General features: G+C 43.3%; 1 protein-coding gene across 1 annotated transcript in view; it reads left to right on the forward strand.

The window, feature by feature from the left end:
• Positions 1–23384, forward strand: part of ADAMTS12 (ADAM metallopeptidase with thrombospondin type 1 motif 12) — a 165076-nt gene that overhangs the window by 55104 nt on the left and 86588 nt on the right. The window contains exon 3 of the mRNA XM_063128170.1: positions 974–1145. Coding sequence (XP_062984240.1) covers positions 974–1145 — 172 coding nt within the window. The remainder of the gene's footprint in view (positions 1–973; positions 1146–23384) is intronic.

Consider the following 23384-nt stretch of genomic DNA (forward strand, 5'->3'; position numbering starts at 1 on the left):
GTTTTCCAATACAAAGTTTATCCGTCTGACGACCTCCTCCCAAAAGGAGGCAACTATTGGGCATTTCCAAAATATATGAACAAAAGAAACATTAACTGCATGACCCCCTCCAACAATTAGCCAACTTAGACAAACCATTGTTAAAGAGACATTACGGCATCCAATAGACCCAAAACAAATTTTTTTGCTGAACAAGATGTAACCGGAGGTTAATTGACATATCGGTTACCGATGCCGGAATTATGCTCCATTGATTAGATAAAATAGGACATTCCAATTCCCTGTACCATTCCTGATGAAGACCCCATGTATCATATTTATTCACTGATAATAAGTATTTATAAACATGAATTGTGGGTTGATAGACCTGGTCAGCTTCAACAAATGTTTCCAATAGCAAAGGAGACAGTAAAGGCCTAGCCAGCTTGGCCAATGGTCAAGAATGTGGTAGTTGAAGACCAAAACATCTGAAGGGCACCAGGTTGGGGGACGATGGATTAAATATACCTGTTCTTTAGTCTGCATAGCATTGGATGCAGTAGTGTAGTGGTAATTGCAAGCACTAATTTCGACAATCCCCCTAGCCCCAACCCCAAGGAGAGTCCAAAAACATTTTTGTGTGATCCACAGAAACAAAGCAGTTCTAGTAGCCGTCATCTCCACCAAGAGTAATTGCAAATTCAAGATTTCCTTGTGCTGTCCTCATGAAGCAACCCGAATGAGGTAAATACTCCCGCTGGCACTCTGATAGCCTGGTGGGTACAATATTTGGCCCCTGGCTCCCATCAGGAACACAACGTCTGCCACTGATAAGCTTGTTCCACAATATACATTTATATCCTTGCCTCCCAGGTAGTCAAAATGGCCCTGCATCAAATATAACTACAAGACGTCCAAAACGACAGTATAAATCGGATAGGTTGCCTACTGTTTCAATGTATACTATGTCTTTTCTCTTTTTTTCTATTCTCAGACTGGATATTTCCATCTTCCTGATGGAGACTACTTCATTGAACCAGTGAAGAGCTATAAGTCTGAAGAAGGGGCTTACCCTCATGTAGTCTACAGGGCAAACATCTTTCATAAGGCTTTAAGGAAACGACGGGACACCTGGGTGAAAATGGAACAGACTTGTGGAGTGAATGGTACACATTTAAACACTTTCAAAAACGTTTTTGTTCAACAATCCAATCCAAAAGGACTTGTCCAAAGAGAAACTTTCTCCCATAGCTTTTCCATATTACATTAGGCACAACCCAGTAAAATAAATTGAAGCATTTAGAATATAAGAACATAAGAAGAGCTATGCTGGATCTGACGAAGGTCCATCTAGTCCAGTGCTCTGTTCACCCAGTGGCCAGCCAGCAGTTGAACAGGAACTCACAAGCAGGACAGGGTGCAACAGCACCCTCCCACCCATGTTCCCCAGCAACTGGTGCACACAGGCTTACTGCCTCGAATACTCTATTTACACAGTGGCCAACCAGCTATCGACCATGAAACCCACAAGAAAGACACAAATGCAACATTGCCTGCCACCAGCCCAAGTCCCATTTAAAAATAAAGAGCCCTAAGAAGGGATAGAGGATAGATGGGTTTTTTTTGGAGAGGACGACTCAGCAGTCTTCCCCAAAATGATGAGACGTAGGTAGGCCAGGTCTACACCAAACAGGATATACTATGAAAGTGGTTTGAAAATGGTTTATTTATTTATTTATTTTATTTATTTAGAATATTTATATACTGCGCCCCATTGAAAATTTTTGGAGCGGTGTACAATGTAAAATGAAAATAAAAACAGAATAAAAACAGTTAAAACAAAATTTAAAAGAAGCAATAACAGTAATCAAAGGCTGCATGTTAAAGAAAGGCTTCTTGGAATAAAGATGTTTTCAGGAGGCGCCGAAAGGAGTACAAGGTTGGCGCCTGCCTGACATCCAGAGGCAGAGAATTCCACAGGAGGGGCGCCACCAAGCTGAAGGCTCTTCCCCTGGTGGATTCCAATCGGAGGATGGATCTAGGTGGAACCACCAGGAGCAGGCCCTCGGATGACCTCAGTGACCAGGCAGGTTGGTAAGGGAGAAGGCGCTCTCTCAGGTATCCTGGTCCCAAGTTGTTTAGGGCTTTGTACACAAGTACAAGAACCTTCAACCTGGCCCGGTAGCGAATAGGCAGCCAGTGCAGTTCCCTCAGCAGAGGAGTTACATGCTGGAAAGGGGCAGCTCCAGACAACAGCCGAGCTGCAGCATTCTGCACTAGCTCCAGCTTCCGGAGCAACTTCAAGGGCAGCCCCACATAGAGCGCATTGCTGTAATCCGATCTTGAGGTTACCAATGCCTGTACCACCGTGGTCAAGCTATCCCTGTCCAGGAGAGGCCGTAGTTGGCGAACCAACTGAAGATGGTAAAAGGCACTCCGAGCCATGGCGGCTACTTGAGCCTCCAATGACAGAAATGGGTCTAAGAGTACCCCCAAACTATGAACCTGTTCTTTCAGAGGCAGTGCAACGCCATCCAGAACAGGCAATGAGCCTGTCTCCCGGACTCGGGAACCACTCACCCACAAGGCTTCTGTCTTGCCAGGATTCAGTCTCAGTTTATTGGCACTCATCCAGCCCATTACTGAGTCTAGGCACTGGTCCAGGACCTTCACAGCCTCACCTGATTCAGTTGTCACAGGGAGATAGAGCTGTGTGTCATCAGCGTATTGATGGCATTTAGCTCCAAATCCCCTAATGACCGCTCCCAACGGCTTCATATAGATGTTAAATAACATTGGGGACAAGATGGTGCCCTGCGGCACTCCATAGCTCAATTGCCAAGAGGCCGAGGACTGATCACCCAATGCTACTCTCTGAAAACGACCCCGTACGTAGGACCGGAACCACTGTAAAACAGTGCCTCCTATGCCCATCCCACAGAGTCGATCCAGGAGGATACCATGGTCGATGGTATCAAAAGCCGCCGAGAGATCAAGCAGGATTAACAGGGTTGCATTCCCCCTGTCCCTCTCTCGATAAAGGTCATCCATCAGGGCGACCAAGGCTGATTCAGTCCCGTAACCAGATCGGAACCCAGACTGGAATGGATCTGGATAATCAGTATCCTCCAAGAGTGCCTGCAGTTGCTCCGCCACAACCCTCTCAAGTATATGGAATGTTCCCCAACAGTTGTCAGTCCACTTCAATACCATTATAACGCAGTAAAGTATATCCTGCCATATACTGTATATCACTGAGATCCCAGCGATATAGGGTGGGATACAAATGTAATAATAATAATAATAATAATAATAATAATAATAATAATAATAATAATAATAATAAGTAAATTATAGTAATTATTTCTAATTTTGCATCCCTCTATATAAATCAGTAATGCAAATCTGTGACCTTTTTTGTCCCCCCTTTTTGTGATTTCTAGAATACTGCAATTCCTCTTTTTTTTGGGGGGGCAACCCTACAATTGAGACATCAGACTACACACCTTCCTGGGGCTCTTCTTTCACCAAGATCTAGCTACTTGTCTCCCTAGAGCTGTTCCTTGCCTTCTGTTCTTCACCTCGCCACCCCCCTTTCCAGAATCCTAAAGATGAGGTTGGGGAAGGAGGGAGTTCCTCTGTGGTCCCCCCGTCTTCCACCCAAATGAGGATTACAACTTTCTCAAGACCTGGGGTACATCTTGATAAGGGGTTTGCCCCGGGGTGGATCCGGAGTGGCAGCAGGTCATCTATATGACACAGCTGCCATCCCAAAGCCATTCAGGGACAACCCCCCGAAATTCCACTTTTAAAAAGTCAGGCACTTACCCTGACTTTTTTTTTTTGCTGCAGAGGCGTGTCACAGACGATAGTGACCCCTAATTGGTCACCATCGGCTGGACAGAGAAGGGGGCGGACTTCTGGAAGCTCTGAGTCAGGAGAGCCGGGTCCGTGCACCGCGCGTCCCGCTCTTCCTACCCTCCAGCTGCCACCTTCCATCCCCTCCCTTTTAAAAATAATAATAATAATCTATAAATAAATAAATAAATAAAAATGGGAGAGGGAGAGGGACGGGGCCTGATCCTCCCCCCATTTTTTAATCTGTAAATGTGAAGCTTAGCATTTACAGATAAGAAAAGAATTAAAAATAGAAGGAAGGAACAGGCTCTGTTCCTCTCTCCCCCATTTTATTTATTTATTTATTTATTTATTTATTTATAGATTAAAAACTGGGGGTGGGGGAGGAGAGAAATGGGACAGCCAGAGGGAGGTCAGAGGGAGGAGAGCTGGTTTAGACGCCACACGTTCCTCTCTTCCTCCCCCTCTGGCTGCGTCGTTCCTCCCTCCCCCCCATGCTCAGTATGGCAGCAGTGGCGTCAGAAACAACTCCGCACTCACGCTCCTTCCCATGCAGATGCTGGGAAGAAGCGCAAATGCAGGAGCCCGAGGCCTCACAGCGCCAACACAGTGCCATCAAGACGGGGCCCTGCTGTGTCAAGGGAAGCGTTTTGTAGCCTACCCCCCCCCCAAAAAAAAAATGACCATAATGATCAACAAACACAGGAGAGAGGCAATCTGAAGTCTACCTCAGTAGCAATAGTTGGATGAACGGAGCTCCCATCTTCCTGTCTAAAAGACTTCAACCTGTTTACTTAAAGGACCTAACAGAATCTTGGGGCTTGACAGCTATCGAAAAAAGGCTGAAAAGAGAGTTAAAACCCAACAGAATAGCAGCAAACTTTCTCAGCCATCGCTGGGGGTGGGGTGGGGTGAGGGCAGAAAGAGATGTCATGATCCTGTCAGCCAGGCAGGGAGACATTTTCCATCTCCACTGTTGCTAGGCTACCTTTAAAGTACATGTTCTTGAAAACGGTGACAGCGAGAGTAACTACTTTTGCTCCTCTCCTTATTGAGTATGTAATTGAATGTAATTATAGGGCTGATAGTGAAACTGGAGAGTTGGGGTGGTGGTGAAATCCCCATTGTGTTAATGACTTGAAAATCACTGTTGAAGGTATTGTTTGCCCTGGGAGGGAAGCTACTTTCGGTATCAATAGTATCTTCCCTCCCAGGGTAAATGTCAGGTTGTAGGGAGATTTTTATCAGGTCCATAGTGCAGTGAAAAGGGGTTCAAACCTGTACATCCTCAACACACTAATTATCCAGATTCTCCCCCTGGAACCCAACATCCCTGATGGCTTCTCTTTCCAAAAATGATGCAAGTTCAAAGCATGCATGTTGACGTAATGTGTTCTTCCCAAACTCTGTGGAGTTTCATCTGTCACTCATCATCGAACACGACTGCGCCTGTATCAGTTCTCCTAAGATGGACAAATTGTTTCTCAGAATCTAGTCTAAAGCAATCTTCCCCAACCTGGTGCCCTCCAGGTGTGTTTGGACAGCAACTCTCATAATTCTCAACCACCATCTGGAAGGCGCCAGGTTAGGAAGGCGGGTGTAAGAATTCTATCTGGTACGTGCACCAGACAGTGATTTAGAAACGTAAGGGGTTCTGTCACAGGAGTGCTATTTGTGCTCCTGTAGGCAGGTTCTGGATTTTTCAAGGAATTTTCCAAGACTCTATGAAAACTCAGCCAACGACTCTTCTCCAATGACTGTAATGCAATACAATTAAAATGTGTGCCATGGGCTGTGGGAGGCAGAGAAGAATGTTTCCACGTCTAAGATCAAATATCATTTCTACGACACGAAGGATGCAATCCAATGCATGTTAAGACAGGAGAACGACCTACAGTGTGGTGTTGAGTCAGTGTGGTGTACTGGCTAGAGTGTTGGACTGGGAGTGGGAATACTAGTCCCCAGTCGGCCATGGAAGCTCAGTGGGTGACTTTGGGCCAGTCACAGGCTCTCAGCCCAACCTTCCTCACAGGATGATATGAGGATAAAATGGAGAGGGGGATTATGTACGAATAGGATTGCTATCTTAATCTCTTCTTTTAGACTTCCCAAATTAAGCATAGAAAGAGGGAGGCAGGTGAATGCACCTCAGAGCCTGCTTCAGCTGGACTCTCCTACCCCAAGAGGGCCATTATTTGCCCTGAGAGTAGGATTCTGGCCACCTGTAATTTTGAAAAGATATTGTTTGCAGTGATTTTTTTTTAATGACAATTGATGTTGCATGTAAGCCATTTTATAAGGATTTGTATCCTGAAATGTGAGATATAGAGCTTTTCACATGAGGAATATATTGTGCACTCATTATTTCTGACTCATGGTTGTTTACAGGTTCTTTAGACAATGTAGTAGAAACCCTGCAGTTTTGCTTCTGTTTCTTAAGAACACTTTCCTAGTTTTTTTGTTTTAGAGAGGGGGCGCTTTTCTACATGAGCCTGTTAATCTGCCATATCTATTTCAGTTTCATCACAGAATTGAGATCCAAGCACTACATGGAGTGTTTCCTTTCCTGTTCTTCCATTCCATAACCTCTAGGTGGCACTATCATATAGTGGAATACCACAATGGCACAAGTGGGGAAACTGTTTTCTTTTGCATTCACAAACATTACCACAGGTCCCCTGCTCTAAAAAAAAACTTGCCGAAAGTGTCGATTCAAAGCAGTAGCAAGTCTGGAGGGTTACGGTGTAGTCTAAAGAACTTGGAAACAACCATGACTAGGGAATAATGTTGTTGTTGTTGTTTATTCGTTCAGTCGCTTCCGACTCTTTGTGACTTCATGGACCAGCCCACGCCAGAACTTTCTGTTGGCCATCACCACCCCTAGCTCCCCCAAGGTCGAGTCCGTCACCTCCAGAATATCATCCATCCATCTTGCCCTTGGTCGGCCCCTCTTCCTTTTGCCTTCCATTTTCCCTAGCATCAGCATCTTCTCCAGGGTATCCTGTCTTCTCATTATGTGGCCAAAGTACTTCAGTTTTGCCTTTAATAGGGAATGATAGGCACACGATAAATACCTTGTGTAGAAAAGCTCTGGAATATTGATTATTTCTGAAAGCAAAAGAAAATATATTTTCCTACTTGTGTGATTATGTTATTCTTCCGTAGCACAGAGCCATCTAGAGATTATGTACCGGAAAAGCAGGAAAGGAAAAACTTTGTGTAAAGCTTAGATCTCAATTCTACGACAACACCAAAAGTAAATAGAGTGGATTAACAGCTTTGTGTAGAAAACCTAATAAATAACTACAATGAAACATTATAATAGTTCCCTCCATGAGTGACAACAAAGTTTAGTGGCACCTTAAAGACAAAAAGATTTACTGAGGCTTAAACTTTTGTGGACTAGAATCCACTTCCATGAAAACTTATGCCACAGTTGTCTTTATGCTGCAACAGTCTATAATGACTATTCCCATGTATGCTACAATGAATAGATTCACAGGAGAAGGCTTTCCGTGGCTACTAGACCTGATGGCTATGTGCTGTCTCCAGTATCAGAGGCTGCAAGCCTATATATGCCAGTTACTGGGGAACATGGGTGAGAGGGTGCTGTTGCACCATGTCCTGCTTTTGGGTCCCTAGTCGACAGCTGGTTGTCCACTGTGTGAACAGAATACTGGACTAGAAGGAGCCTTGGTCTGATCCAGCATGGCTCTTCTTATGTTCTTAGACAAAATGACAGAAAATGACCTACAGTGGTAATATTATCATGACCATTCAGTTTAGGAATGGACACTGCTCCCCTAACAGTTTGGTGGTGGTGGTGTGTACAAAAAGGAGATGTGTGTGACCCGCCCCCTTCTGAAGTGTCTCTTCCTATGAAGAATATTATCTCCTTCAGTAGGAAACCTCACTGGCACTGATAGTGGAAGCATTCATACTGCATCCTACAATGTTGTTCTGTATATCCAAGATGGTGCCATATATCCAAGATATAAAAGATTTCTGATCTAGGGAGGAATTTATCGAATGTACCTCCTGTCACTGCACTCTATCACCACCATATGGGGGTGGAGGAAATTGGAGCTTTGTTTTAGAATAAGGGCTCATCTAAACCGCCCAGAGAGCTTCGGCTGTGGGGCGGTATATAAATGTAATAAAATAAATAAATAAATAAATAAATCTACACCAAGCAGTATATTGCACTATGAAAGTGGTATGAAAGCGGAATATAAAAAGCAAGAGCCGCACTAGTGCTTTATAGCAGTATTGAAGTGCACTGACAACTGCTGAGGCCCATTGACACATACAAACCGCTTTCATACCGCTTTCATAGTGTTATATCCTGCTTGGTGTAGATGTGTCATGAGCCCCAACTGTTGCCAGTGCACTTCAGTACCTCTATAAAGCAGTCGTGTAGATCCTGCAGTGCACTTTAATACCACTATAAAGCAGTAGTGTGGCTCCTGCCTTTTATATACCGCTTTCATATTGCTTTCATAGTGGAATATCCTGCTTGGTGTAGATGAGACCTAAGTTCAGGGCTGTATAGCAAGAGCCCCTTCTATTTTTAGCCCCCCCACCCCCAGCAAAAAAACCACCCAAAAGATCCCTAAAACTCATGCTTGAATTCAACAGAGCAGAAAATTCAGCGACAATCTTAAAAACTTAATTGGCTGGAAATAGTGGGGAAATAAGGGGAAATTGTACTGAATGCTGAAAGGGGAAGTAGTGGGGGGTGGTTGATACCGTCACATAGGACACTCACATCTGCAAAGTTCAACGCAATGGTTATTGTCCCTGCAGTATGCTTTCCTGTTGTCATTTATTCAATTGTTACCACTTTCGAACACATGTAATTCACAAGGTTCCTGTCACTCCTATATGGGAAAATAAGTACTTTGTGAAAACTATTATAGAAGAAGTAATAATAATAGGTGAGAAACAGCATTCTTAAGTGGGGTGATTCATGTGGTTGAAATTTGCCTTCTAACCAGCCTCCAATCAGAATGAGTTATCTACGAAAAATTACAGCTAGCTTACATAATGTAGGAATAAAAAATGTCCTTTGCAATTGTCTGGGTTAGAAAAGATATCACAGTTCTAGCCTTTCTGATTCACTCATTATTGTGAACATTTATCCATTTGAATAAAAAAGATGATGAATGAGAATTCAGGAACAGAACTGGAACTCAACTCGAATCATCTTGCTTGTGACAGAAAACTTTATACGTTGTTAACGTTAGCATTACAGATAATCTGTTGGGGAGCTCGGCACCTAAATGTATTCAATGTCTGAAAAATCATCACAATCTCTTGCAAGTTAAATTTTTTCTCCCTCATTCAACACCCACCAATCTCCTCCTCTACTCAGTGCAAGTTACTGAACCTTGAAACTGAAGTAACTTCAAATAATAACATCCAGCTGCTTCGGGTTGCCATATGTCCCGGAAAACTGGGAATGACACGGTTTCCAAGCATTTCCAAAATGTCCCAGCCAGTCAGTCAAGAATCCTGGATTCCTGTTCCAGCTGGACGGAGAAATTTGAACCTCCGAAATGGTGCCTTGAGCCTGCTCAGTGGAGTGTAAGTCTCCATATTGAAGTCTCCTCTAGCTTTTGAGAACTAGTGGAGAAATGTAATTTAGTGTCATTTTTTCTGTTTGTTTGCTTAAACTGTTCTTTGCCTATTATTTATTTGCAGGTGCTTAAGTACTTTAGGCTGCAATCCTATGCATACTTACCTAGGAATAAGTCCTATTTAACTTAATAAGATTTGTTTCTGAGTAGACACACATAGGATTGCAGTGTTCGATAACTAAAGCTTAGATAGCTTTCTTTCTTTTCCTAGACCTTTCATATTGCTCAGTTTTTTTTAAAAAAAAAAATCCTACCCCCCCCCCCCCCAGTTTTGTGGATTCAGAATATGGCAACCCTACAGCTGCTAGGTGTGCATATACTTCCTGGTCCCCATATAGGGTGGCCAGGTGTCTTACTCTATGAAGAACAGTCCTCTATTTTTAGGGTGTCCTCTATGTGAAGAGGTGTCCTGTCCAAGTCTGCTTTAAAGCCAAAAAAACCAGAAGGAGAGGGAGCAGCAGAGGCCTTGAAATTGCCCACCCACAGTTAGCACCTGAATAACAGACAGGTCACCCAATCATAGTCCATCACCATATGTACTTCATCTCTATTTAAATTCTAGTTGTTACTTCTAAATATGTATACACACACACCCATAAAGTGGTTAGGTAAATTGGTGTCCTCTTTTGGAGGGGGGCCGGTGATGCATTTCCTCTTTTTGGGTGATGCGTAAGTGGTCACCCTAACAGCACAGTCATCTGCTTATATGTGCCTCTGCTGACAGTTGCACTCAAGGGCACAAGGGAAAATAGGGCTTGACAGAGCCCTGTGACAATCAGTCTACACAGAGGCACTGCACTCCCAGTTGAGTGGATCGTGCTGTATGGATTTAAACAACTTTGATGGCTTCCTTCTGTGGTGTGGGGTGAGGTTGCTTATGATGGCCCAGATGCCAGGCAAGACCCCCTGTCCCCATCTCCCCTGTCATCTCCTTCCCTCTTGAGGGCCTCAGTCTCAAAGCATTCTCATTCTTCATTATATTTCTCAGGGTTTGCACTCTAAGCTTTTCTACATGAGGTGTTTATTATGCAATCATAATTCCTTAATCATGACTATATGCGGGCTCTTTAGACGGCATCGTGATCCTCCAGTTTCGCTTCTGCATTTGTTTGTTTTCACAGCACTTTGCCGGGTTTTTTAGAATGGGAAGAATGGGGGTATTATTTCTCAAAATGCAGTTTCACCTTGTGCATTTGTACTATTCCTCTGTAGCACCGCTCCACCTAGAGGTTATATAGTAGAAAAGCAAGAAAGGGAAAGCTCTTTGTGTAGAATTTGGATTGAGTTCTGTGACAAAACCAAAAGCAGATACAGCGATTAACAGCGTTGTGCAGGAAACCTCTCTCTTTCTTGTGCCCAGAGAGCACCGCAGGTGTCATCCTCATTCCTAGCCTCGCTGGCTTTTAAACACCAGACAGCATGCTCTGCCTTTTCCTTGTCCCTCTCCCTCACCTTGTGACGCATCTGGGCCATGCTCTGTTGAAGGCAGCATGCCTGCTGCTTAAGCAATGGAACCACGCCTCCATTTCCTCCACACTACAGGCAGTATTGGCTGGAGCAACCAGACTGCTGCCATGTCCCTTAAGTAGCTGCAGCTTTTCTTTGGGTAGGAGCAGCAGTCTACCTTAAATATGTTCAAATACTCCACAGCCTTCAGTTCTGTCCAGTGAACAATGCTGAGCACCCAAATTCTCTCTCCCTCTCTGGCCATGGCTAGTCCCAGGAACATCCCTGTGTGCATGCAAATGACACAGGGATCCTGGGAGCAGGCAGGGACGACCCCTCCATTTGCCTGGGATAATCCTTAGGTCTAGCTAAGGCCTCTCTCTCTCTCTCTCCTCTTACAAGATCTAAAACACCTCAGTCTAGTTGCCCTGAGGTTAGCATTAGGCCAAATCTACTGAAACAGGACTCGCTTAACCCCCACCCCACCCTAGTTAAGACTGTCCAGACTTTTTGTGTCGCATTCCTTCTGAATTTAGTAATGGACAAAATGTGTCAGCACCAGCTGTTTCTTTTCTAATTGCCTGTGGAAATGGAAGCACTTCCCTTGCTTGCCACAGTTGTGCAGGACTTGTGTTCTTGTTCTGATTTTTTTTTAAAAAAGTTCTTTTGCCAACTTAAATGGTCTGCAATGTCTCACTTGGAAGGAAAAGCAATGGTCATCATTTGTAAAAGGGAAGAGCATGGCTTGTCAATATGAGTACATCTCCATCCTAGTCCAATTCCCAGGAAGGCTTGCAGAGAAATCCAGGAATGGGGTCATGTCCCAGAGTACTAAGATATCAGTACATCTGCCTCTGTATTGCCTAAATTTCTTTTAGCTGAAGCACATGGTTTGGAGGAATGCTTCATTTGTACACCCCAAAAGGTTTACGTTAGAGCAGAAATTACCCAACTCTGGTAGAGTGCTTCAGAATACCCCTTTGCTTTAAAGTGTGAAGGCCAGGCCATGAGCAGCAGACTGAGGTGACGTTGTGGGGGCAAGCTAGTCGTCAAGCCAAAGAATAACTAAGGACACAGGAACTTGTCAGAATTTAGGAAGACCGTGTTGCTCAAGCAAAGCTCAGCTCAAATAGGAAGCCCTTTATATTCCTTCTTGGTGAAAAGAATCCAGTGATCAATCTGGGTGATCACTGGATTCAAATCTCAAAACAACACATAGGGCTCATCTACACCAAGCAGGATATTGCACTATGGAAGTGGCATGAAAGCGATATATAAAAGGCAGGAGCCACACCAAGCACGATATAGCACTATGAAAGTGGTATATGGTATGTGTCAATGGGCCCCAACAGTTGTCAGTGCACTTCCATACCACTATAAAGCACTAGTGTGGCTCCTGCCTTTTATATACTGCTTTCATAGTGCAAAATCCTGCTTGGTGTAGATGAGCCCATAGGGAGAGAAACGAGGCATGAAGGATTTATGTGTGCCATTTACTGTCTTTTTTAACCCACTTATCCGATTATCTGGAGTGGTGTCAGACTAGTAAAAACAAATATGGTAAATTGGCAAATATAAATAGACCTGAGGGATACTGGATTGGAGTGAACACACTCCAGGTTTGGATTTGGATACTGTTGCTCCTGGACACTATCAAACCAATCTGTTTCTATTTCTATTTATAGCTTTTAACTGTGTAGGTTTTAATTTTGTAAAGCTGCCTTGAGACCCAGCATTGGGCAAAAGGCGGGATACAAATAAAGATCATCATCATCATCATCTTTGTCTAAAACAGGGGTGCAGAGCCATAGGCCTGGGGAGGGCTGGATCTGACCATTGAGGGGGGTCCCAATATGGCCCTCTGCGGATCATTTCGCCTCACCCCTTTATCCCAAGCCCAAATCACTTTCAAGTTTTTCTGGCTTTTGTGCAGTTTCACCCCCTATTCTATAAGAGTGATCAGATGGGGGGGGAGATCACGGTTCCCTGTCGTCGCTTCTTCACCCCCACTTTTGTTGCTCTTTGCCCTTTTCTTCCGGGAGAAGGACGAGGAAGTAAACAAAGGCCACGTGGCCCATTCAGGGGACGTTTTTATCGCACCGTTTTTCCTGCACTTAGCAGGACATGGTGGCACATTCCATTTCCGAAAAGACAAGTCAGTTTTGGGGGAGGTCTATTTTGTGATGGAAAGAAGTCTAGAAGGAACAGGAGGTGCACAGGAAGAAGACGGCATCATTTAAAGGACGTACCAAAAACAAACAAACAACGTGAGTGGGCAGTACCGAGGGTGCGATAAAACACTCATCTGATGAACCCCTTAAAGTTCGAAATACCTCAGCTAATGATTACTTATTGGCAGTAAGTGCTTGAAGCTCAGATATGCTGGCATTTTTGTTTGTGGCTCCACCGCTTTTGCTTTGGCCCCTCCCACCACTGGAACGTGTCTCCAGGGAACTGGAATTTGGCCTCTCAGGCTGAAAGAGGTTTGACACCCAAAACCGCAAAGCTACATACTGACCTCTGTGTATTTGTGGCCGGTCATCCTATGCATATATCCCAAAGAATCTCCGTAAGGAGATAAAGGCCCCAAGTTTTATATACCCCCTTCTTTCCCACTCTAGGTGGCAAATATATTTATTTTTAGCTCATTCTAAAGAAATCGGATTCCACCAGTGCACTGGGAAATTAATTAGAATGCAATTCACAATATTCTCCACTCCAGCCCACCCTACCCATCAACTTCATATTGTGAGGGGAAAGGCAATATGTTCCATGAAAGGGGATAGCACGATGGAAATTAGAAGTGTCGGCATTTGGAATACATTTTCATCTTAGCCAGATGACTGAGTTTGATTAGCTGCATGAATAGCCCTGTCCTCTTCTGAGAAGCCATTACCATAACCGCCGCCCACATTATGAGTTCGGCTCCTGGTACAATGGGGCTTTTGTAGTAGAAATGGCTGAAACGATAATGCAATGACCTTAATTATTCCTTCTTATGAATATTATCTCATCTGATCATTTCTGCCTGGTTGTCTGAAAGACAGAAAAATGACGAAAGCAAAAGACTTGTTTTTAGAAGGTTTTGTTTGTTTGGGGGCGAAGTTCGTGCACTTCAGACAGCCAGATGAGTTTTAAACACTGCTTGTTATTCTCATTGCTGTAAGTGAAAGAGTTTGTTGGCACAGAAAGCTACTTGAAAGGTAGATATTCACACTGAGAGTGGATCTGTAGCGCCAATATTTTTGCTATATTTATAGCAGTAGAGAATTCTTTTAGAATTCTGACCGGTTCTGATGGAAACCTGGAGCGGATTATGTTTTGGACCTTGGATAGCTCCTTTAGAGTTCTGACTGAAACCCAGAGTGAATTCACAACTCCTTTAGCACCACCACCAGCCTCCACTCATTCATGGTCAAACTACACATTACTATGAAGACTTAGGTAGCAACTATGCCCCCCACCCCAATCTCAAATAGCCTTTCCAGCCTGATGACCTCCAGATATGTTGAACTATGGCCAGGTTGGGGAAGGTTGATCTGTAGTAAGCTCACCCCCCCCCCCGATCCAAATTGGAATTCAAATTTGACTCATGGCCCCTGCTACAGTGCTGATATGGACTGCACCACAAACATACCTCCAATTTGCATTGACAAAATGGATCAGGACCACGGTAGGGGGAAAGAGGTTAAGTTCCCCTGTGCCCCGCCCCATGATAACACCCCAATCTGTATCAGGTTCCCCACACTTACTTTTGAATAGGAAAAATAGAATGAGGCTGCTAGCTGCATGCTTAAAGTAACATTTAGCCTGACCCTCAGACTGTGCCCCTCTCCCACTTGCTCATAAGTAAACTTACCCGGTGGGGTGTCTGTAATGCTAAGTGGTTCACAAAACAATTTAGGGCACAATCCTGTGCATGTCTACACAGAAAAAAATCCTACGCTTCCAGAATTCCCTACCCCTCCACAATGCCCCCGATGTACCCTGGTGGGGAAGGTCATGCAAATTCAGATTACACTTGTATGCTCACAGTACATATTACATTATATTAATGGTGGTAGTGAAAATGGCTTACTTATTCCTCTACCTCACAAAGCAGATCTCTGCCCTAGTAAGTCAAAGAACCAAGCCCAAGTTCTGGTATAATGCTGTTGAAGTTCTTGACTCCCAATCAACTCCCAATACTGCGCACACTATATAATATAGGACCCATTCAGAAGACACCTTAAATCACAGGTTTAACCATGGTGAATACGGCTTTTTGCTTTATTCCCCATGATTAAAGCTGTGGTTTAAGGTGTCTTCTGAATACAGCCTGGCTTTCTGGCTTAACCACCATGGTTAAAGCCATGGTTTAAGGTGCCTTCTGAATGGGGCCATAGTATGTGTCTCGCTGGTAAGGTTGCCACCTTGTCATTGTTTAATAGATCATGGGTTGGGAGGAAACTGTGTGCATAATAAGTAAACTATTAAAGCACAAAATTCAAGAGGACTTGTTTCAAATATCTTATTACAATTTATTTTGCATATTTTCTTCTATCCATCCTGATAAAATGTCATGATCCTCCTGTTTTGCTTCTGTTTTTTAAGAGTTTCCTGGGGAAAATGGAGTATTATTTCTGAAAGTGAAAGAAAGAGTATTTTTGTACTTGTGTAATTGCAATATCCCACTATAGCACAGTGCCACCTAGAGATTATATAGCAGAAAAGCAGGAAATGAAAAGATCTTTGTGTAGAGCTTGGATCTCAATTCTGCGACAAAACCAGGGATAGATACAGTGATTACCAGCTTCATGTACAAAAGCTCAAGGTGTTATCCTCAGCTGGTAGATATATAAAGATGCATACACTCTTGTGGGTATAGAGGAGGAAATTGTAATTAGCGGAGTCAAATGACCAATGTAGATTTTAGATCTATACAAGATAATCACACTGCTAATTAAATAACAGTAATAGGTGATAACACAGTTATTCTAGCACCTTGGATGGCAGACACACACTCTCAGTCTATAGAATCTAGTTGCATTAGTGACCTGCCTTCCAACAATGTAGTTAGTATTTCATTATTTTTAATGATGTGACTTGATACCTATGATTATACTCCAATTACCATAAGCTGTTTGATGTCCTCCACTAAAGTGATGAACGGCTGATTGTCCATAATTTACCCAGTTAAAAGGTAGCCAATGAACCCAGTAGCCGTGCTCCCTGCTTCCATCATATCTGCTGCCACACCCCTACTGTCACCATGTTTGGAATACATCTGACGAAGCTGTACATGCTCTGAGATCCTCCATGTGAGGGAGGGACCCTGATTGTCTATGGTCCCTTGTTGGATGAGGGACCTCTATGCGCATGCATTGAATGTAAGAACATATGAAGAGCCATACTGTATCAGACCAAGGATCTATCTAGTCCAGCATTTTGTTCACAGAGTGGCCAACCAGCTGTTGACCAGGAACCCATAAGCAGGACACGATTCAACAGCACCCTCCCACCCATGTTCCCCAGCAACTTATAGGCTTATTGCCTCTGACACTAGAGGTAGCACATAGCCATCAGGACTAGTAGCCATTGATAGCTTTATCCCCCATGAATTTGTAATTGACCCCTTTCAGATGTGTTCTGAGCATGCTGGGCATAGGGCTCGTCTACATGGTTCCACAGTACCATTCAGACATTACCATTCTTTCTGTGCATAGAAGGGATCATCTGAACTTGCCAAAGACTGGGCTGATCCTACCATTAAGCAGAAGGAGGAGGCTCTCTCAGAATGTCATGAAATGGTAGCAAATCATTACTTGTTTATTGTTGCATTTCTACTGCCAGGGAAAGGAGAGAGGTGCTTATGGGATTTTTTTGCCTCAGGTGCCAAAGATGATCATGGGTACCATACACCTTGGCAGGGTGGGGTGGAGCACCATTTTCTGCTCCAGATCTCAAACGTCTTAGGTGGCATTGTGGTGGACTGTGCTTTCCTATTTCATGAGATTTGAAGGAGTAGGACTGCTGCAGAGACTTGGCTTTGATCGTTGTATAGATTTTGTTTCCCAGCATGGCGTACAAGTAAAAGCCACTACTTTATCAGTGCTTTGATTTCCAGCAAGTAAAAGATCACAGCTTAAAACTTCCGCTGTCAGCTTGTCTCTTCCATCAAAACAGGCTTCTCTTCCCCAACACCCCATTCCATGACAGCTAACTCGAACTTCCTGCCCTTCAATTTCCTGCTTTTCCTTTACTTTGATACATTGTCTTCAATATTCTTGTCAGATATTTTAAAGTAGGATTGAACATCACAGCAGGGCAAGAGAAAAGCTAAAGCAACAACAACAAAAAACTCCCCTCCCCCTTAATTTATGGCGTTTAATATTTCAGTAATTCACCTGAGAGGTTCTCACAACAGTTTACAAGATATGTATTATTATTCTGCAGGGTTATTATTAATCATCATGCAAAATGATATACAATGAAAGCATCCCTCACAAAGGTACTACCAATCCACACATCATTAAGCTAGGAGGTTTTTTTAAAAAAAAGCCAGCTCAAAATTCTTAAATAATAATTAACAAAGAAAGAGTTTACAGATTTTCTAAAGTATAGAAAAGTGCTGCTATTATTGCTCAGCTGGGTGAAACTGTGGCTTGAGTCTTCTGTGTGTGTGTGTGTGTGTGTGTGTGTGTGTGTGTGTGTGTGTGTCTATATATATATATATATATATTCTGATTTCTAAGCATGTTTTTGTTGGAGGGCTTATATCAGCCTTCCCCAGCCTGATGTCCTGCAGAGGTCCAGCTAAGATTTGATCCCCAAAATGTATGTGAGGCTGCGATGTCGGTATTATTGTTCTTCATAATGCAGATATGCAACTCTATAGGGGTATTGTAAGAATTACAACTAGAGCCAGCCCAACATATTTTGCTGCTTGAGGCAGAGCAACAAGTAGCACCCCATCATCACCGCTTCTGGCATCACAGTGCTTGGCATCCAAGGCTATACAGTAAGAGACCTGATCAGAAGCTGCAGTGAGTTGAATGAATCTGATATTATTATTATTATTATTATTATTATTATTATTATTATTATTATTATTATTATTATTATTTACACGCCTCTCCCTCTGGATTGAGGCGGGGAATAACACAGAATACAAAATATTATAACACACATAAAACTGATTAAAACGTTTAAAAACTAATACATGATTAAAACAAAAGCCAAGACATCTTAAAATTCTAAAACCAGAGTGTCTTGATTTACCAGCCGTCAGCTCCTTGGCATATGAATGGTCTCCCAGCACATGAAATGACAAAAACACCAGCACCATTACCATTCTGTTGTTGTTTATGACCTCATTAGTGTGTGTATGGCTATTAATTCTTCACTCTCTAGCCAGAAGGTAAAAAAACCAACCACATTGCCCCAAAGTTATACATTAATACATGAGTTTGTTGCAGCACAACGTAAGTGTGGAGAGTAAAATATACTGCTTTTGTTTGGTTGCTTTTAAAGGCTCTGTTCAAGATATATTTTTATCCTTTGCAGAAATTATTACAGTAGGCTAACCTACTGTAGAATAATAGAAGCGCCTCAAAGAGGGATACAGACTGGGCATTCAAAAATGTTTGATTGTTATGAAACATAAATTTGATTATGTAATGTTTTCTTTTCCATATGGAATAATTAAGCACGTTTTCAAAATGGTCTATGGAAAGCTAGATATTAGCAAGTTCAGGCACTTTGGGTAGGCCTTAGCTTCTCATTGGTGCTATGCCTGCAGCTGAAGACAAGGAAGCAGATTTAAGCCACAGCTAGACCTAAGGTTTATCCTGGGATCATCCAGGGTTTGCCCCTGCCTGAGCACTGGACCCCCTGTGTGTCACTTAAATGAACAGGTTTGACCCCTGGAAGATCCAGGGATAAACCTTAGGTCTAGCTATGGCCTTAGCTACTAGATACTAATAGCAGTGGTGGTAGTGAGAAGATGGTTCTCTCGGCTGTTGTCAGGAGCTGCCTCTTTTCAGCATATATCTCCTTTGCTGAGGGAATTGCACTGACTGCCTTTTGGCTACTGGGCCAGCTTTAAGGTTTTGCTACTAGTGTACAAAGCCTTAAACAACTTGGGACCAGGATACCTGAGAGAAGGCCTTCTCCCCTATCAACCTGCCCGGTCACTGAGGTCATTGGAGGGCATGCTCCTGGTAGTTCCACATGGGGCCTTCAGTGTGGTGGCCCCTTCTCTGTGGAACTCCCTGACCCTGGAGATCAGGCAGGCGTCAACACTAGGCTGCTTCCGGTGCCTCCTGAAAACAACTCTATTCCAGGAAGCCTTCCTCAACTGACCAGCCACTGTTTTTATTGGTCCTTTGTTTTAATTTGAACAATTTTAATTTGCTGTTTTTAATCTTTTTTTCTTTTTACTGTTTATGCCTATGTGCACCACTCTGGAATCTATTTTAGATATGGAGCGGTATATAAATACTGTAAATAAATAAATAAATAAATAAATAAGATTGTACATATGATTGTAAGTGAGGGATGCAAAAGCAACTGTCTCCTACCATCAGGAGGGCTGGAACAAAATTTCTTGTCCCTAAATTCATGAATGATATCATTAATATAACAACTAAATAAAACACAGTGTTTTGAATCCAGCCAATACTATGGAAATGTTTGTACAGTTTGTACATTATCAGTCTTGATTCAGCTCAAAGACAAGGATGTTGAACTAGTCCTAGTTCAGCAACCAGTCTGAGAGCGTCATCACACAGGGAAAATCGTGTTTCCTCACCGTTGCTTATCTGCACTGTCTCATTCTTCCCGGAGGGGAATGAGAAAGTAAACAAAAACCACAAAGCCCATTCAGAGGCTGTTTTTATTGTGCCACTTTTCCTGCACACAGTAGGAAATGGTGGCACATTCATTGTTGTTGTTATTTTAAAAAGTCAGATTAAAAGGGGTCTATTTTGCTACGGAAAAATGAGCAGAAGGAGCAGGAGGCAGACATCTTTGTCTAAAGGATACACGCACATCTGCAAGTGGGTAGTAGCGAACGTGCGATAAAACACTTATCTGATGAACCTTTCAGACTCTAATTTTAAATGATGCACAGGGGATCCCAAGAGCAGGCAGGGACAATCCCTCCATTTCCCCGGGATTTCTGGGACCACTTTTTCCCGTGCTCCGGGGACAATCCCGAGGATTGCAGGCAGTGTGGGCGCCCGTCCCGGCTTCTTCCCTCCTCTCCATGAGCAGCAGGGATCAACAGAGGGAAGGAGCTGGGCCGGGGCGGGGGGGGGGGGGAGTCCAGAGACACCGAGGGTGGGGGGAGCAGGGTCGGGATTTTTTGTTTTTGTTTTTTTACTTACTTTTCGCTGGAACACAAGTGCGCTTTGGCTCCTCTTTTTAAAAAAATAATATGGCAGGCACAACGTCCGTCTTCACTTCCAGGACATCGTGAGGCTGTCTGGACGCAGGGCGATGATTCTGGAAGCCGGAAATCCCGGGAGCATCTCCCCTGCGTCCCTCTACACCCTTAGGGGTAGGAAGGGCCTAAGACTCCCTTTCTGAATTCAATGGGACTTAGAAGAGCTTAGCATTGGTTGCAGAGTGGCCAAACGTTAATCGCTTGGAACCTGTGCAATCTCACAGTTGTAAATATTACTGAGAAATGGAAATACAGTCAACAACAGCTGGTCAGGAATGAAGCCAAAAACTAATACGGCAGTAGGAATATTTTTGTGGGGGTAAAAAAAACAATAATACTAAAAATACAAACAAACACCCAAGCTGCAGAATCATTATAAATATCGAAACAGATTCTGCTCCATCTCCTGGAAGATTAAACGTCGCTTGGGAATGGGCACAATAAGTCCTATTCTTATGATTCTCCCTTGTGCCAAGGGCAGCATCCACTGGGGTGTTTTCCAGCACAAGCACCACTGCTGAGTAGAACAGAAGTATTGCATACTGCCATTCATTTCCAGCGGGCTTGAGTCTGCGTCGCATTTTAAATGAAAATCGCGGCCGTTTCAGCCACAGTGGCAAGGGTGGTAAAAAACAGCCAGGTTGCCCACACAGACCATGTGTTGCCCACCCCTGTAATAAGACAATGTCCCTCCACTCTAGTTTGGGGGGATGTCTTGACGTCTTCTTTGCCCTGGGGTGGTCTGAATCCATGCTGCATCAGTTATATGATGCAGCCACAGATTCGAAGCCACCCCGGGGCAAAGAGGCAAAGATGCGCGGCTGAAATGTCGGGGACGTACCCTGACTTTTCCAGCCAGAGCAAGGTCAGCTTGGCTTTTCCGCCAGTCTGTCTTCGCTCGGAGCAACTCCAGGGGCATTCCAGGGTGGAAGGCGACCTCCTATTCGTTGCCAGAAGCCATGGGAGGTAGAGGGGGCAGGGCCGGAGAACCTAATGGCCACCAGAAAGCCCGCACTGCCTCCCCTCATAGGGACAACTTGCCACTACTGCACAGTAGCAATAATGCAGGGTTTGGTGGCAGAGTGCTGCCAACTCAGCACTGTGAAGACGGCCCCTTGGAGAAGTGATATGCCACTGATATGCCCATGATTCCACAGCCACAGATGGTCACCCATCCACATGCTTGGCAGAGGTATCAGGTGAAGTTCTATTTCCTGTGTACTGCTGTGCCAGGAGCTGCACACATTCCTCCATCCTGTGCTAGCTCTTTTGCCACTAAACAGCTGACAACAGCCAGAGGAACATCTTGAAGGTGGTCTGTCAGTTCTCCCCCATGTCGCCCAGATTAATCTGCTCAGCAGCTGCAGCTACTTCACTGTATTTGGCACGGATACAGCTACATTTGCAGTGCTGAAGTACAAGGCAGATGCTTAATTGCCTGGCTCAACTCACAAGGCCCCTCTAGGTCCAAGGCCCATTGGCATACATGTCAACCAACATAGATTGAGATTCTGCTATGTAATAATTTTCATGATAATAGTTGCAAGTTTCTCCTGATTCACGTCACAGGAATTGTTGTAGAATTTATGAGATGCAGCATTTCAGTTTTACAGAAGTTGGTTAGTTATCTGGGTGTGTTGTTGTTGTAGTTTAAAATTTTTTTGTTAGAAGCACTTTACATACAAGAGCAAATATAATTATCTTTGCTTTTTTTAAAAAAAAACTTTATTATTTGGCTGACTTGCTCAACGATACCCCAATTCTTTTTGCGTGTGTTGAATTTCATTCAATTGTATTTTGCAATATAAAAAAACAAATTAACTAAAGTGCAACTAAAAAACAAAAAGAAAAAGTTTGTAGAAGCATCGATTTTCTTTGAATAACAGTGTATAGATTAGAGATGAATGCCATAAATCCCTCCATAAATCCAGCTTATTTGTTCATTTTTAAAACACCAGCTGAGCCATATATTTTTTCCAGGAGAGAAAGGGGTTGGCTATCTAACAGCATTTTCCCCCTAATTTAAGTGAGTTTGTGGTTACTGTAGGCTTCCACAGATATGAAGGGACGGGAAACTAGTCCTCAAGCTGCAGGGGTGACTTTTGAGTATACACCACCGAAAGTGATTTTTCTGCAGCAGCTGAAAAGGAACCAGTCATTCTGGAATCTTATTCCAAAAGGAGGGGGGGAATGAGCCGGTGACCGCTCTACCCATCTGTTCTTATTTTTGTGCCTGAGTCCAGTGATTCAGCTTTTCTCCATATGTGGTATACACTGCTCAGCTGTTCTATTGCATCTTGAGACATGGACACTTCCGCCCACAGGTTTTTGCTTTTCCCACTGCTTTTCAGGTTTAATTGAGAGGGTTGCATTTTGTGCCATTGCTTTAAGCACAGTTGTGTCCTGCTCATTATAAATTGCCCAAGCATTTGCATTTGTTATACTGGTCAACTTTTCAGACTCTTCTTTTCCAAAGGCCTTTTATTAATGGTGTGTCTACATAATTGCTGTTTTTGTGATTGGTTGGTTGGTTTAAAAAGCCCATGTTTGGAAATCTAGAAGCATTTCACGAAGTGAGCTGTAACCTATGAACGTCTCATTAAATTTATTGGGCAACAAAAGTCATATTCTACTGAAATTACAATGGGATTTTAAAGTTAGTTGAAAGCGGTTTCGGCTTAATTTACGTTTTCTAGACTGGGGCCAATTACCCCAATCTGGTGAGATCTGCCTTCCATTCAGATAGCTGGTGAAGATTTTGATAAGCTCATTTTACTCATTTTACCCCATTGCACTGGATGCTTTTATATTGTATTTTATATCATGATTTTATACTGTTTGTTTTATTCTTTGAATTTAATTTTTAGTTTTTGTGAACTGTCCAGAGAATTTCGGTTATTGGGCGGTATAAAAATGCAATAAAATAAATGAATAAATAAATAAATGTCTTTTGATGCACAAGGTAATATGAATCCCAATCCAGGGCAGCCAGGTGCAACTAGTTGCCTGTGATTTGTGCAGGATCAGGGACTTAA

Source organism: Elgaria multicarinata, chromosome 6 (genome assembly GCF_023053635.1).
Source record: "Elgaria multicarinata webbii isolate HBS135686 ecotype San Diego chromosome 6, rElgMul1.1.pri, whole genome shotgun sequence".
NCBI classification, from domain to species: Eukaryota; Metazoa; Chordata; class Lepidosauria; order Squamata; family Anguidae; genus Elgaria; species Elgaria multicarinata.